Consider the following 16,560-nt stretch of genomic DNA (forward strand, 5'->3'; position numbering starts at 1 on the left):
TATTCACTGCTTACAAGTCTGATTGAGTTGGACAGTTGACGTTAAAACAGAATGTGTTATTAGCATTTGCAGAGCTCGCCTTTAATGCTTTACCATTTGTCTAATAATCTCGAGTGATGAGAACAAAACCTGCGAGCTCTTTTCAAACATTGACAGCTGCTTTCAACAACAAAGATTTCAGAATGAGGTTTAGATTTTTCAGAACTGCACCAATATTGTCTGGATTATTTGTGGTATTTTAAAATGTCAAAATTTTCAGGCCAATTTCTTCAGAATATTAGTTGATAGCTGATTCCAAAATGCCCAGTGTCATCTCCATATAAATCCATCTCCACAGCATCAGTGTGCAGTGTGAGTGCACTCTTGATCACAGCCTCACTCTGCTGCAGGGTGTGGTGCAGTCGCAGATTACGGAGGTGCAAACCATGAAGCCATTTCCACCACATCCATTTTAAAGCTTGCCTCGATGCAAGTCATTTACTCTGCCAGCATCTCGGCCCAGTCTCCATGACAACCCTCCCCCATTCATCTCACCATCAGCTCCATTATCTTCAGCTCACTGTACGGTGGTGATTAGGTCACTCTCACCGAGGTTTCAGAGTCAGCGGCGAGACGGCGAGACGGCGCTCTGACCTTTTCACAGGCAGGTTTCAGAAAAATGCCAACACGTCGACTGTAGCCACAGCTGATGTTAATGCGTGTTATCTAATGCTACACTAAAACAGCCCTGTTTAAACATTACTCATTCACTGTCACTTCTCAAGAGCTTTACATTTAAAGCTGCATTGAGTGATTATCCACCACTATGGGGCAGTCACTTCACAGAAAAACACCACTGACTGATCACATCCAGTAGACACAGAGCAACATACATAATTAATGGACTGCAGTTGTGTTTGTGTCCACATGATGTCCGATATTTACTCTCCTTTTAGCTCTCTGTTGGTCTCCTCCAACTCGTGAGGAAAATATTTACCTCTAAATGCTCCACTATTATCCCCAAGTAGTCTTTCTTTGCCTGTCTGACTTTTTTTTCTGAAGCTAAATCGATAGAAATGTTGTTTTTTTTCTTATTCGATCATCTTGCCACATATTAACTCCAAAATAACTATATCTCTGAGTAAATGTATTAAAATAGAGTTTACTTCTACTGCACCACCTTTAATTAAAAACGTTAGTTACTTTACACATTTTTACACACACAACATATGAAGAGTTCATAAAACAGGCTAGATTGTTATAAATAAACTACCACACAGTATTTACAAGTTGAGCTGAAAAAATGTACTGGAGTGACAGCCCTCAAAGGAAAAAAAATGAATTAATGTGATCACATGACACATGTGATTGTGCACATGTGAATTTTTTTTATGGTGTAATGTGTGAATGTAGCTCCCATGTGAAAACTTTTCCACATATGTTTACCATTTTGTTATATGTTGCAACATGTGGTAAACATATGTCATTACATGTATTCACAGCTGTCCCATCTGAAAAACATGGGAAACTGTGTTTTCTTAGTAGGGGAGTACAATAATTCTTAACTATTTTGATAATTGTATTAGTTAGTGTTCATATAGAAATCCCAAACATTTCAAGGTCCCACAAGTAAAGATTTGTTTCTTTTCCTCTCCGATGCCATGTTAGTATGTTAATATGTGAATGAAAACACACCAGAAACCAGACAGGACACACTGTGCATGTAAATGTACTTCACTGAAGCTAAGAGGCAGATGGAGAACCAAAACTAGAAGCCAAAAGCTCCAGCTGCAAAGTTAATGATAATTTTAGGTGTCTCATTTGCTTCAATGTTAATCTAAAAAAAAAAACTTCATGCAGATTTAACAGTGCAGTTCAGTCAGTGTATGTATTGTCATCAGTTCACTGTGCATGTTAACATGTAAACAAGGTAAGTGAAGGGTGAGTATACTATTACTCTGTGTTTGTCCACTTGGTGTATTTTTTCTTTAGTTCGGTTGATCTCCATCAGAGAAAGTCCTGAGCACAGTGAGCGCGCAGATGTTGTTTGCAATGGTTGGATTTTGCTTTATGTTCATTCAGGTTTGATAAATACAAAGGATGTCACTGCTGGAAATGTTGAGTAACAGAGCAAAATTTTGAAAGGCGGCATTTTCTCACAGAATGGAAGTGCGGCTCCCCTAACTGCATGTTTAAAGTTATAATCTTCATGTCACGCAGTGACTGTTGCACACAAGGTAATCACATTACAGCTTGAATATGGAAACATGACACCTGACTATGCTGATGTGGAGTCTAAAATGCACCATCTATTCTGCATAAATGCCGCCTTTGTCAGTCCTGAAGGAAGTGAAGCTGCAGGTGCTGAGATGTAAGTACAGAGCACTGGCCAGGAGAGAGACCTGCTCATCACATGGCACACACTTCTGACCAACATTAAAGGACCATTCTGGTTTATTTCAACCTGCCGTACTTAGCATAACAATGCTAACAGGCATTTGAAGGTGAGCAATGCGAGTCTCCTAGAGGTTTTGGTACTTGAATCAACTCTAAACACAAAAAGCCTTGATAGTTGCACATTAGTTTGTTTGCATGTGTGAATGGATGTAAGAAACACACAGGTTCTATTTTAACAACAGCTGGATTGTAGAAGCTCCAGTTGTGTTCTAAATGCTCTGGAAGTTAACTAAAGCGTTATTTTCTTGCTGGACTTGATTATCTAACACAACTGTAACTCAGCCATGACTGTAATTTCAGCTCATAGTGGGTCCAATAATATACTGCAGCCAGATGCTGGTGATTATTGAGGTGGGACACACACATAATCGTTTTTTTCATATGGTATGGAGAGCCTTTGGTCCAGCTGGCCCCGCTCAGTTCTTCAGCTGATTTTTTTGGGAAGTGAAATAAGTTGTGCAGTACGGCAGTGTTAATAGGCGCTGCTTGGGACCATTTATCCAACACAGTATCACAGTAAAGCGTGAAATAGACACGGCCATCCACGACAGCGTGAGATAGCCACGCTTAGGGCTATCTATGCATGACAGTTACATGTTTTGTAAGCGTGAAACTTACATGCACATAAATGTCATGTGGCGAAGGATCATATGACCAAGGTACCACAACAGAGGTATTGAGATCAAGTACAAAGGCCGTTTTTCTGCGGTTTTAGGAGTCAGAAGGGGGGCTTGGTGGCATTAATCACAGATTATCACACATGACATGAAGTGTCACTGTCACGTCTATTAATCACAGACTTGCCATACAGTATGAAGAGGTTCAAATCCAGGAGTTGACAACGTTGTTCTTGAGTTTTTTTTTTTTTTTTTTACCAAACCCCAACCATGTGTTTTCGCTAATAGTTTAGTTTTCCTGTAAATCATATGATTCAAAGCATGCAGTAGGCTTAATTTTCGTCCACTACAGGAAAATGTGTAACTGTCATGCCTAGACATTGCCAACCGTAGCTATCTCACGTTTTGCTGTCGTGAATGGGCATGTCAATTTCACACTCTGCTGTGATACCAGCTTGTCTCATCAGTGGACACATCTATGTTCCAAATCTCGAATCAAAAGGCCCTCTGGAGTTTGCTGTGGAGATTCAATCAGTGCAGGAACCCTGTACCCTAATCTATGTTTGATTCGAGGATGGTCCTGTTGTCTTTCTACATTCGTCCTGTGTCCTTCTTCCTCCATTCAGCTGCTCAGCTGAGTAAATGCGGTCCACCATCAAGGTGAAATGACTCACGCCTGTCCTCATACTAGTCCATGAGAAAATCCACCACTGCATTGAGTGTTTTCAGTTCCTTTATAAGAAAGATGAATATTCAGAAGATGTATTCATCTGGCATGTGGCCCCGGATTAGGATCTCTATGCAGTTAGCCGCGAGGGCTGCTCCAGGCTGTTCGGTCAGACTGAGAGACAAACGTTTAAAATCTCTGATGTAAAAGGGATGTTTGCAAACAATCGGGAAAAAAAAACCCAAAGCACTCTGAGCCCTGAGCTATGATGATGAAAATCCGTTAATATTTAATCATTAAACCTCACAACTCAGAGTGCTGTGGATTTGTTCCTGTTGTATGCAATCACTGTGGCCCTTCACTCCACAGAGCACTGTTGTTGACTGTGAAATTGAGGAATTTATTTTTTACCTTTTTGAAGAAAAGATTACCCCCAGACTTCACTGTTTTTTTGCTGTGGGAACCTCATGCCACTCGCACAATATACAGTGGGTATGGAAAGTATTCAGACCCCTTTACATTTTTCACTCTTTGTTTCATTGCAGCCATTTGCTAAAATCAAAAAAGTTCATTTTATTTCTCATTAATGTACACTCAGCACCCCATCTTGACAGAAAAAAACTGAAATGTAGAAATTTGTGCAAATTTATTAAAAAAGAAAAACTGAAATATCACATGGTCATAAGTATTCAGACCCTTTGCTCAGTATTGAGTAGAAGCACCCTTTTGAGCTCTTACAGCCATGAGTCTTCTTGGGAATGATGCAACAAGCTTTTCACACCTGGATTTGGGGATCCTCTGCCATTCTTCCTTGCAGATCCTCTCCAGTTCCGTCAGGTTGGATGGTGAACGTTGGTGGACAGACATTTTCAGGTGTCTCCAGAGATGCTCAATTGGGTTTATGTCAGGGCTCTGGCTGGGCCAGTCAAGAATGGTCACAGAGTTGTTCCGAAGCCACTCCTTTGTTATTTTAGCTGTGTGCTTAGGGTCATTGTCTTGTTGGAAGGTGAACCTTCGGCCCAGTCTGAGGTCCAGAGCACTCTGGAAGAGGTTTTCTTCCAGGATATCTCTGTACTTGGCCGCATTCATCTTTCCTTCAATTGCAACCAGTCGTCCTGTCCCTGCAGCTGAAAAACACCCCCATAGCATGATGCTGCCACCACCATGTTTCACTGTTGGGATTGTATTGGGCAGGTGATGAGCAGTGCCTGGTTTTCTCCACACATACCGCTTAGAATTAACGCCAAAAAGTTCAATCTTGGTCTCATCAGACCAGAGAATCTTATTTCTCATAGTCTGGGAGTCCTTCATGTGTTTTTTGGCAAACTCTATGCGGGCTTTCATATGTCTTGCACTGAGGAGAGGCTTCCGTCGGGCCACTCTGCCATAAAGCCCCGACTGGTGGAGGGCTGCAGTGATAGTTGACTTTGTGGAACTTTCTCCCATCTCCCTACTGCATCTCTGGAGCTCAGCCACAGTGATCTTTGGGTTCTTCTTTACCTCTCTCACCAAGGCTCTTCTCCCACGATTGCTCAGTTTGGCTGGACGGCCAGGTCTAGGAAGAGTTCTGGTCGTCCCAAACTTCTTCCATTTAAGGATTATGGAGGCCACTGTGCTCTTAGGAACCTTGAGTGCTGCAGAAATTATTTTGTAACCTTGGCCAGATCTGTGCCTTGCCACAATTCTGTCTCTGAGCTCCTTGGACAGTTCCTTCGACCTCATGATTCTCATTTGCTCTGACATGCACTGTGAGCTGTAAGGTCTTATATAGACAGGTGTGTGCCTTTCCTAATCAAGTCCAATCAGTTTAATTAAACACAGCTGGACTCCAATGAAGGAGTAGAACCACCTCAAGGAGGATCAGAAGAAATGGACAGCATGTGAGTTAAATATGAGTGTCACAGCAAAGGGTCTGAATACTTATGACCATGTGATATTTCAGTTTTTCTTTTTTAATGAATTTGCACAAATTTCTACATTTCTGTTTTTTTCTGTCAAGATGGGGTGCTGAGTGTACATTAATGAGAAATAAAATGAACTTTTTTGATTTTAGCAAATGGCTGCAATGAAACAAAGAGTGAAAAATGTAAAGGGGTCTGAATACTTTCCGTACCCACTGTATGTACGCCTGAGTCTTAGCTGTGGAGACTATAAGTCAGGACAGTCCTACTACATTTATGTGAAATATACTTGGCTGAAATCAACCAGAATTTCCCTGAAATGAGCACATTTGTTTTCTTATCTTATTTGTTACATTTAAGCAAGGACAAATGAATTGTAGCTCATAGTGTTTATCATCAAACAGATAAACTCTGTTGGTCTGCGGTTTAAGTCAATTTCCCTCTTAATTTACATCAAGATCATGTTTTATTATATTTGAATGTTTGTCAAACTATTATTTTCAATTCCAGTCAAAATGGGTCAATAATTTCCAACCCCATTTCCAAAAAGTTGGGACGCTGTTTAAGATTTGTATTAAAAAAAAGAATGCGATGATTTGCAAATCATGTAAATCCATATTTAATTAAAAATAAACCAAATACAACAAATAATAAATGTTGAAACTGAGAAAGTTTATTGTTCTGTGAAAAATATATGCTCATTTTAATTCGATAGTAACAACACATTTAAAAAAAAAAAGTTGCGACAGGGTCAACAAAAGACTGGAAAAGTTGTGTAATGCTAAAAAACAGAGACTCTAACATTTCATAACTAACTGCGTTAACTAACAGCTGGTCAGGAACATTATTGGGTATAAAAAGAGTATCCAGAGAGAAGCACAGTCTCTCAGCAGTGAAGATGAGAAGGAGTTTACCACTCTGTGAAAGACAGCATTGGAAAATAGTGCAACAATTTAACAATAATGTCCCTCAATTAAACATTTTGGGGATTTTTATCATCTACGGTACATAATATCATTAAAAGATTCAGAGAATCTGGAAAAATCTCTGTACTGGAAACCAACATTGGATGACAGTTATCTTTGGACCCTCTTCGGCACTGCATGAAAAACCGCCAAGATTCTCTAGTGGAGATCACTGCATGGGCTCAGAAACACTTCAGAAAACCATCGTCTGTGAACACAGTTCATTGCTGCGTCCACAAATGCTGGTTAACGCTCTACAAAAGAAGAAACCATATACAGTATAAACATGATCCAGAAAAGCCACCGCCTTTCGTTGGGCCAGGCTCATTTAAAATGAACTAAGGTGAAGTGAAAAACTGTCTTGTGGTCTGACAAATCAAAATGGGACATCATGAACACTACGTTCTCCAGCCTAAAGAGAAAAGGGACCATTCAGCTTGCTATCAGTGCACAGTTTAAAAAACAGCGTCCGTGTCAGTACAGGGATGCATTAGTGCACATGGCATGGAGAGCTTGCACATCTGGGAAGGAACCATGAATTCCAAACAATATAAACAGGTTTTGGAGCAGTATATGTTGCCATCCAGACAACGTCTCTTTCAGGGAAGGCCTTTCTTATTTCAGAAAAACAATGACAAACCACATTCTGTAAGTATTTCAACTGCATGACTTTATAGTAGAAGAGTCCGGGTACTAAACTGGAGTGCCTGCAGTCCAGACATGTCAGCCATTAGAAAAATTTGGCACATCATGAAACGACAACTACGACAGTGGATACCCCTAAATGTTGAGCAGCTGAAATCCTATATCAGGCAAGTCTGGGAGAACGTTTCACTTCCAAAACTCGAGCAACTGGTCTCCTTAATTACCAAACGTTTACAGAGTGTTAATAAAAGAAGAGGTGAAGCAAAACAGTGGGAAACATGACCCTGTCTCAACTTTTTAGAAAAGTAGGGACAAAATTCCAAATGAGCACATATTTTTCATAAAACAATAACATTTCTCTGTTTCAACATTTCATGTGTTGCCTTTGTTCTATTTCCATTTCAATTGGGGTTTACATGATTTGCGAATCATTGCATTCAGTTTGTATTTACATTTTACACAGCTTCCCAAATGTTTTGGAAATGGGGTTGTACAAAAATATGATTTTTTTTTTTCTATACATAAAAGTTTTACTTAGTCACGTCCTTCAAAGGATCACTTTACTCCACTTACAGTAACTCTGTTAGTGAGTCGGGCCCTTGCAGAGGTTCCGAGAGGCCACTTGTATATTCAGTAAAGCAGTACTGCCTGTCCTTTATGTCTGAAGCCAACCATAGCTGGTTTTGCTTTACAGTTTTCTCAATTGCAAAAGGTAATTTTCTAAAAGACACAGTTGTGAGCCATTGTTAATGAGCAGCACATACTGGTCTTTAAAAGGTTTTGAGGGACATTCAGTTACATCTAAAGGATCAGATCTGACTCTGTATCAGCTTATACTTGGTACGATTCTGAACATTCACGGAGTTTGACCTGAGCAAATGGCGACTCAATTTTCATTATGGAGTGAAATGTTCCTTTAACTTTAAAGAGCCTGCTGCATGCCAGCCTGTGGTCAGTGTGTGTCCACGGTCTCTCCTCTGTGTGCTGTACGAGCCTCCAGTCAGTGCTACAACGCTACATAAACGGCTTGTTTTGTCTTGACCCTTCCTCCTCCTCCTCCTCCTCCTCCTCCCTGTTCACCCCAAAGTCGAGCAGATCACCGCCGTTTTCACCGCCGCCACCAGGCAAAAGGCATGGGACCATTTCTCAAAAGCACAGCGCAAGAACATAGACATTTGGCGCAAGCAGTGTGAGGTTGGTATACCTTTTTCTGTTCTCCCCTCCCACCCCAGCCCACAGCTTTCTTCTCTGCTGACACTCCTGGCCCCAGGAGAGAGCTGACAGACAGCCTTGTGGAATTTGTTCGATTCAGTGCCCTTGTTGTTTTTTGCTGGATGCTTCGCCCTCACAGACAAACAGACAGGCAAACAGACAAGACAGACAGACAGACAGACAGACAGCGGCTTCTGATCATCTGGGCCTCCCATTCTCCCCGCAGCCCAGACGTAAAGCAAAGATCTGACACCTCCTCGAAAGTGTGAAACGCTGCTATGGCAACAGTGATTTCCAGGGTTAAGTCTCTGATCAATTATTCATCCTGAGTCGAATCTAGATAACAAGTATAAACATAAGAAGGCTGTGTGTAAAGGAGGGAAGATTTGTCCGATTTCAGCCCAGTCAGCACTCGAGGATACGCAGCATCAACGCGGTGGATTCAGAGGTGGAGCTCGATGTTGCTCTGTGGGAAGATTCGTTTTGTCGCTCTGTGGCGATTGAAAACAGAAAGTTATTATGCAGAAATGAAAACAAATCAAAGACATGAAGTGAAATAAAAGACACTTTATTTTTCATGTATTTCAAATCACAGCACAAAAACAAAGTGAGGTGCACACTGCCCTCTACAGGCAGAGAGCAGCTACTACAGAAGCAGCGAAGTTGGGTCGCAAAGTGGCGCCAAATGTAGCGCAAGTGCTAGTTTCAAACCAGTTGTCATTTTTACATCCACGTTGTTTAAATAGCAAATGCTTGCACCAATCAGAGCACCCATGGGCACATTGGTCTTAAAATTAGGCCAGTACTTTGTTGGTGCATCAATTTCTTGAGGCAGCTGAAAAAGATTGACCAACAGAAAGCGAACCTTAAGTCAATGGTGCAGGCTTTTATTATTGTGAGGGTGTATTATTACGATAGGCACCCTGATATGCACCTCCAGGTACATTGTGCAATATGCATACACTGGCTATTGCTACAGACACACATATACTGTATATATATATACTGTATATATAGAGCAATTCACCAAGCTGCACCTGGCTCTTAGGGAACTGATATTGACACTATGATTGATTTGTTTTATGTCACAACTAAAACATGAAAACATCATTCTTCTGCACAGTTTGAATTTCAAATGGAGCTCTTTCAATCACATCACCTTTTAGCTTCAGCAGCCCTTTATCTCCATGAACCAACTTCTCATATCTGTATTATGGTGGCAAATGGAAACATGCATTCATGGTTGTTGTTTTTTTGCAGATTACTTACTAAATTTTGTTAAAATATAAGTCTCATTTACTGCTTGGAACTATTATTGCAACTCTCATCTGTACATCCCTGAAGGCTTAAATCAGCTGATGCCATGATGATCATCTCCTGACTGCGTTTTCTGTGTTGTGATCTGATTTCAATGTGGCATGAAATAATTAGGGCTGACATAATTGTCCTTTTACCATGTTTGTATTCTTGTACATGGCCTCTTTAGTCAAACTGAATGAAGTATGACAAATAATTACCTTAAGCTTCCTCCTCGTCATGTCATTGTCACCACATTTATTAGTTTTGGTCGAAAAAGAGGGAAGAGACAATGATTTTGCCACACACCTGTGGTGAGATCAGATCATCTCTAGCATGCTGCAGTCCCATTGTGAGCCCCTCCTTTAATGGCTAGTATCTGTGGTAAGTCTATAAACACATATGTCTGCAGGAACAGCAATGGTTTGTATGGAAACAGGTTGCATACAAAATGCAGAAATTTGCTGTGAAATTACAGTTGATAAATTAAGAAATCATGAAAATGGCAGAGTAAAGTAAAAATCTGATTGTCGCAGGAATCTTCTGCGTAGGTAATGAGAGAAAATGCAGCAGGAAGGCGTCCCACATGCCTGTAGATAGCTTTAGAAATGCTTTTGCGTTGTTAAAAAGTGGGAACGGTGGACAATGCAGTTGTGAAGTGGACAACAGGGAATTTAAGAAAATATATGTATTTATATATATATATTTATTTATTTGGTGCAATACTGAGAGTGACCACTGAGAAAAGAATCTTAATCTTAATCTTAATCTTAATCTTAATCTTAATCTTAATCTTAATCTTAATCTTAATCCAGCCATGGCAGCAACCGGTCAATAGAATGTTTGGTCGCCCTGCAGCCAAAAAGCTCAAATTAAATTAAGCAAATAATTATATTACTAAATATATAAAATTAAAAGCTAAAAGTCATTGCTTACAACTTTGCTTTTATTTTTTAACTATTTAGATATTAAATTAAGTTAAAGCATCTTAAATTGGCCTCAAAATTCATCTACGTTGTATTTTCATTCCCGATGTACCGTTCCAGCCGCCGTTCAGACCTGCTGCTTTCAAAGGGAACTCATGAGCTTGTGGTTACAACACGAGAACTCACGTGCACAGTATGCTTGGTGTTTAAGTGGTTGAACGGTGAGATATCTCTATAGGCAAAAGCAACATGGTCGCCAAAAGACACCTTATTTAGGAATTTAGAAGCCACAGAGGCTAACAATTTAGCAAGCAAGCAGGCGGGTAACATGAAGCAGGAAGTGCAAGATCATAATGACAGAGGGAAAAGATGAGGCTGCTGGAAATATCACCAATTCACAACAAAAACTACAACATATTAACTTTTGAACTTCCATGGACTTCACCCTTTCTAAAAACCACAAGAGTTCATTTGGACTGTTCTTGTAAAAACAGTAAATACGGTTCCATTTGGAGGCAGAACTTAATTCAACAATATCATGTTACTTCTGATTTTTCTCCATAATAGTAAATGAAAAAAAAAAAAAAAAAAGGTGCAAAAAAAACAAACTAAAAGCAATAAGATAAGAGGACCTCATACAGGTTATGAGGCAGAAGCTTATCTTTAGAGAGGGGAGACTTTTAGCTGCTTGGTGTCAAGTGCCTTTGCAGAGTGACAGAAACTAGAAAAACAGATGAATAATAATTGGAAACATGGAGACAGAGAAAAATACTCCACCTGGAGGTTATTGATTTTATACAAATCCCTTACGGGAAGATTTTGCATCTTGTTTAGACACACACACACACACACACACACACACACATTTTTAACCCCTGCTTCATAATAAATATGGCACTAAGACTGATATATGCAGTATGTAATTGTTAAACTCGTTGAGGAAACCCCAGTGTTGGCTGAGTGAGCTGAGGACGGCTGTCACCCTGTGTATCTGCTGCTTGTGATGTTTCAGGAGCTGAGAAACGCCCACAGCGAAGAGATCATGGGCATCAGACGAGAGGAGGAGATGGAGATGTCAGATGACGAGTTGGATGAAAACCCCTGCAAGAAGATGCGCACTGAGGAAAATGGTATGATAGAGTAGTGTTAATAACACATCACCAAAACTGCAATCTAATAAATGAGCTGTGTTTTGTCAGCTGTAAACTGCTGTTGCGGTTTTAATTCGTAGCTTTAATTTTTGGGGGAATTGAAAATATGTTTTTTCTGCCTCTGCTTCCTCAGTCAGCTGCCGTGTTTTCATCACACATCGAATAGTTAGATGTGGAAAGTCTGTTTCTGAGAAGTGCAGGCAGAGCATGTATAATTGTATGACAAAGAGGTAAGGTGCATGGCGCAGGTCCATTTGCCTGATTAACTTCTTGTTGGGTCAAGCACAAATTAGCATCTGGCTCACTAGAAGAAACAAAATGAAGATGAGTTAATGTGGAACAAATGTTTAAGGGCTTGGTGGCTACACGCCTCAAAATAGAGTTTGTCTTTTATATAACGGTGCTGGATTTGGAAGAGTTTATTTCAATCAGGGGTAGTTCAGGATTCGCTTGTTCTGAGTGTCTGATAATGACAACAAACCTGTTATTTATCTATTTTGTTGGTGGTTTTGAGTAATATCATGCAAGGGTGGTATGTACATACAGTATGTGTTAAACCTTGTTTTTATTTTTTGGTGATTGAAAAAATTGGACCAATAAAGGGCTGGTTAAAGGTTAAAGGTCTCCTCTCCTCTCCTCTCCTCTCCTCTCCTCTCCTCTCCTCTCCTCTCCTCTCCTCTCCTCTCCTCTCCTCTCCTCTCCTCTCCTCTCCTCTCCTCTCCTCTCCTCTCCTCTCCTCTCCTCTCCTCTCCTCTTCTCTCCTCTCCCCACCACTCCTCCCCTCCTCCTGCAGGAGTATGTGATCAGACTCTGGCATCTCTGAAGGAGGAGAATGACTCCCTACGTTGGCAGCTGGATGCCTACAGGAACGAGGTGGAGCTCCTGAGGAGGGAGCAGAGCAGAGCCGGCCGTCTGGACGATGATCACACACACACACAAACACACACACATGCTCCCAGTCCAGAGGCTCAGATCCAGCTGCTGCAGCAGAGCATGCACAGCATGCAGCAGGTGGGTGTCTCCGCCGTGGACTCCTCTTCTTCCTCTGTTCATCAAGTATTTATCAAGTGTCTTAGTGCGGGAAGTCATAACTATTGACCACAAATGATCATCAGAGTGACACAGATCTAGTCCTACTTTTAGCACCAACAGTTAAATCCTTTAATCAACTTTTCTAATTTCACTTAGAAACCCTGTTAGGAGCTTCCAGGTGATGGGAGAGAGTCTGGAAGAGGAGAAATATGATTTTTTGTTTTGTTTTGTTTTAGGGTACCCTAGCTAGTTTTCAAAATGTTTTCTGTGAAGATACAATAATAATTTCAGGAAAGTTTTATGCAATTAATTACAAGAGAAATGAAGAAAAAGTTAGTTATTGCATTTAATAATCCCTTAAACTGTTGCTTTTTAAAATTTCACTCGAAAAAGTATCAGTACTAGTTTCACTTCTGCCCTAGTAAATATCTGTAAATGAGTGAGTAAATAACATCCTTATAACAATTATTTAATGACGTGATTGAAGCCCTTCTTAAAATTCTCCACTGCTTCTCTATTAAATTCGATGCAGCAGAAATGAAGCACAAGAATGTTAGATTTGTTTTAGTCACAGTGGTACAAGGCAGCCTCTTCACTGAACGTGTCAAACTCGGCAATCTTCTGAAGAGGACCCCCAGGGTGGAAAGGATTAAGTTGCCTACTCCCTCGTTACGTTTTTAAGTTTTAATGGAAAAGTAGAAAATTATATGTTGAGTATAAGTGGAAAAAAAAGAGCTCGTAAACTATCGATGAGTTTCCTAAAAATAAACTCAATGTGGATTTTTCTTCACTTTGAGCTGCTGTACTATCGCTATAAATCGGACGTTGTCAGACCTACAGACACTTCCACAGAGCAGAGCTGAAAAACAATGTGCGAGTTTGGCTTATCTTCTCTCAAATCAACAGTTTGTATTAATCTCTGGAGGAAACAGAGAGATTTTGACATCAGTTTATGAATTATATTACATTTACCGAATACATAATTTACTTAAAAAAATTATACAATAATATAATGAGCCAATACTTAATAATTGTAGCAACTAACACTTTCTCCAGGTCCAATATATTGAGCACCACATTGCATTTGACTTTGTTGGATAGACTCCCATTAGACTAGTGTCATAAAATCCTCAGTCAATAAATGTTTTCCACAACTTATTTTTGGTTTTGCTAACTAAAGTCACTCCTTCTTACTAGTTTTCTGGAGGTCCAGCTGAAAATAATCCTGTCATTAATTTGAAAATAAGCCTCAAACAAACATATTTTTTGGGGGGGCGTGTCTGTTTGATTGACAGGCCTGTGGTGCAGTCAGGTTACAGCTATCGGTGGGCGGGACGTAGTATCGTCAGGTTTCCAATCAGATTGAGTCAAATCCACCGCTGGCTCCTCCCCCAGCTCATCCAAATATGGTCACTTCCTGCTCCAAACCTCCGAAGTAGCAAGATGGTGACGGAAAAAACCTCTGAATTTGAGGCTTCATAGTGGCTGTTCACAAACCAATGAGAAAAGTCACGAGGCATTTTCAGACCAAACAGTTCTAAGGACTTTCTTGAGGAGAATGAGCCCCTTCTCCAAGAACTAAATCATTTCTATGGACTTTTGTTGTTTGCATTCGCACCGCCAATAGGACCTGTGAAATGACACACTACTGCCGGAGCAGTCAATTAAGGAAATACAGTTTTCAGTTTAATTGATCTAGTTGAAATTTATGAACATATTTTACTTGTTTGAAGATCCAAAGCATGTTTTATTCAAGAGAGCCAATGAAAACAAATGGAACAGTTAAATTTCTCATAATTACATTTAAGATGTATTAACTTAAAGCCTTGTTATGATCGTTATTATTTGCGTGGTCATTGTTCTGTTACGGGGCAATAGAAACTTAACACTTCCTGTATTTCTCAAACTAAAAGCCCCACAGTCTTTTAAATGAAGGAAACCACCCACAAAAAGGCCTTTGAAAAATTTGCAGGAACGTGTTGTGCCTGAAGTCAGACACTTTCTTTGAAAAATCCACAACAACCCTCCAGTGCTTCAAAAAGCATCACAGCGCTGCGTAGCAGCACGTAAATGGACACACTTTTGATATTTCTATTTGTTGAATCAAGGTCACGCTGTATTTCCTCCGATGTGAATCGGCTTAATAAAGCCTGCACGTTTGTTGTCACCCCATTTCTCACTATTGTGTGCCTCAAGTTGAAACTTTTTTCTGCTGCTTTAAAAGGCTTCGTTGGTAGCTGTAGTTTACCTGCTTACTGTTTACACACTGTTTTAAACACGCAGTTGTCTGTGCTCCTGTGTGTGCCACCACAGTTCCTATTGTAACGGGGAGAGTACCCGGGCAGAGGTGGGAGCTAAAAAAGTCCTCCAAAACAGAGTTATAGGAACATAAAGGGTTCTAAGTTCAACTAAAATAGGGGGAACCCCCCCCCCACTGTTCTGAGAAAGGTGCAGTTCCTCCGGTCCGAGAACGCCTACTGTTGGTTTCCGCTTGGCTGCCACTAAGCTCAAGGAATCAGTGTCAGTATCAGTGCCTCCCAGTAACGATGCCCTCGAGCAAGGCACTTTTAACCCCTAACTGCTGCACTGAGCTGCTGTGTGAAACTGCAGATGAGTTGTTATGAGTAAAGAGCAGGAAGCTGAGTTTACACACGAAACAAATAAACAACAGCAACAATTTCTCAGTGCTGACTCAGACCTCTCCCATGATCCCTCGCTCCCCTGATTTCATGAAGCTGTGTTAGAGCACAAAGCTTGTTTGCCACGGGTTAGCCTGATTTGACTCGACTTCCTGTCTCTCTCTATCTAAAGTGACAGCACTGATAGAACAAGGCACATTAGAGACAGCCACCAACACACACACACACACACACACACACACACACACACACACACACACACACACACTCGCACACCCTGCCCCGCTGGCTTTGTTGTAAATGTGTTGCTTACGTGACTCCTAACAGTGTGAGGGTAAGTCACAGTACTGTCGCTTCTCGTTTGTTACCTGCTCTTGTTTTTGCCGCCTCAGTGCAGACGAGCAGCTGAGACAAACAAAATAAGGGCTTTGCTGAAATAAATATTTCCTCAATAGACTTTATTAAAGTTTTATGATGAAATTACATCACGCAAATAATATAAATACCTTAAATAAATTTTATTCTCACGAAAAGACCATATTACCAGAATACAAGATTGCCTCCACATTAGTACAGTTCTCATTATCAAATAGCAATGCAGCAAATGGAGTGAAATGAATGAAAATGATTAAATCTGTCACTTTGCTTACTGAGTGCTGCAGTTGATGTTCTGTTTCTCTTCATTCGTATTGGACTAAAAGCAGAGTGAACACACTTGCTGCAGCTTCTCTGCATCATCAGCTTCTTTTTTCAGTCTAATTAGAAAACTAAATTACACTTCATCTCTTCCTGCTCCATGCATGTTCATATGAATCACTGCTACCAACGATCCCTCAGCAGCTGCCCAAAGAGCTGATCTGAACCTGAAGTGTTTGATAAATGTGTGTCTGTGTTTGTCTTCCAGCAACTCCTGAGCCTGCAGGAGAAGCTGACGAGTAAGGAGGCTGAATTAGAGCAGGCGAGAGACGAGCATCGCTACCTGGAGGGAGAGGTTCTCACCCTCAGAGACAAGGTATGTACTCCTACTCACATCTGATTGGTCCTCTGGATAGCACAACCATACATTAGATAAT

The 16,560-nt window shown here is 40.6% G+C and overlaps 1 protein-coding gene across 4 annotated transcripts in view; it reads left to right on the forward strand.

Annotated features, from left to right (window-relative positions):
- Positions 1-16,560, forward strand: part of enox1 (ecto-NOX disulfide-thiol exchanger 1) — a 139,706-nt gene that overhangs the window by 102,574 nt on the left and 20,572 nt on the right. For all 4 annotated transcript variants that reach the window (XM_069720109.1, XM_069720107.1, XM_069720108.1 and 1 more), the window contains 4 exons: positions 8,319-8,425; positions 11,678-11,795; positions 12,610-12,827; positions 16,392-16,499. In XM_069720109.1, coding sequence (XP_069576210.1) covers positions 8,319-8,425; positions 11,678-11,795; positions 12,610-12,827; positions 16,392-16,499 — 551 coding nt within the window. The remainder of the gene's footprint in view (positions 1-8,318; positions 8,426-11,677; positions 11,796-12,609; positions 12,828-16,391; positions 16,500-16,560) is intronic.

Source organism: Brachyistius frenatus, unplaced genomic scaffold (genome assembly GCF_029030835.1).
Source record: "Brachyistius frenatus isolate BFR_SWC_R1_liver_20210118 unplaced genomic scaffold, ASM2903083v1 Contig_232, whole genome shotgun sequence".
NCBI classification, from domain to species: Eukaryota; Metazoa; Chordata; class Actinopteri; family Embiotocidae; genus Brachyistius; species Brachyistius frenatus.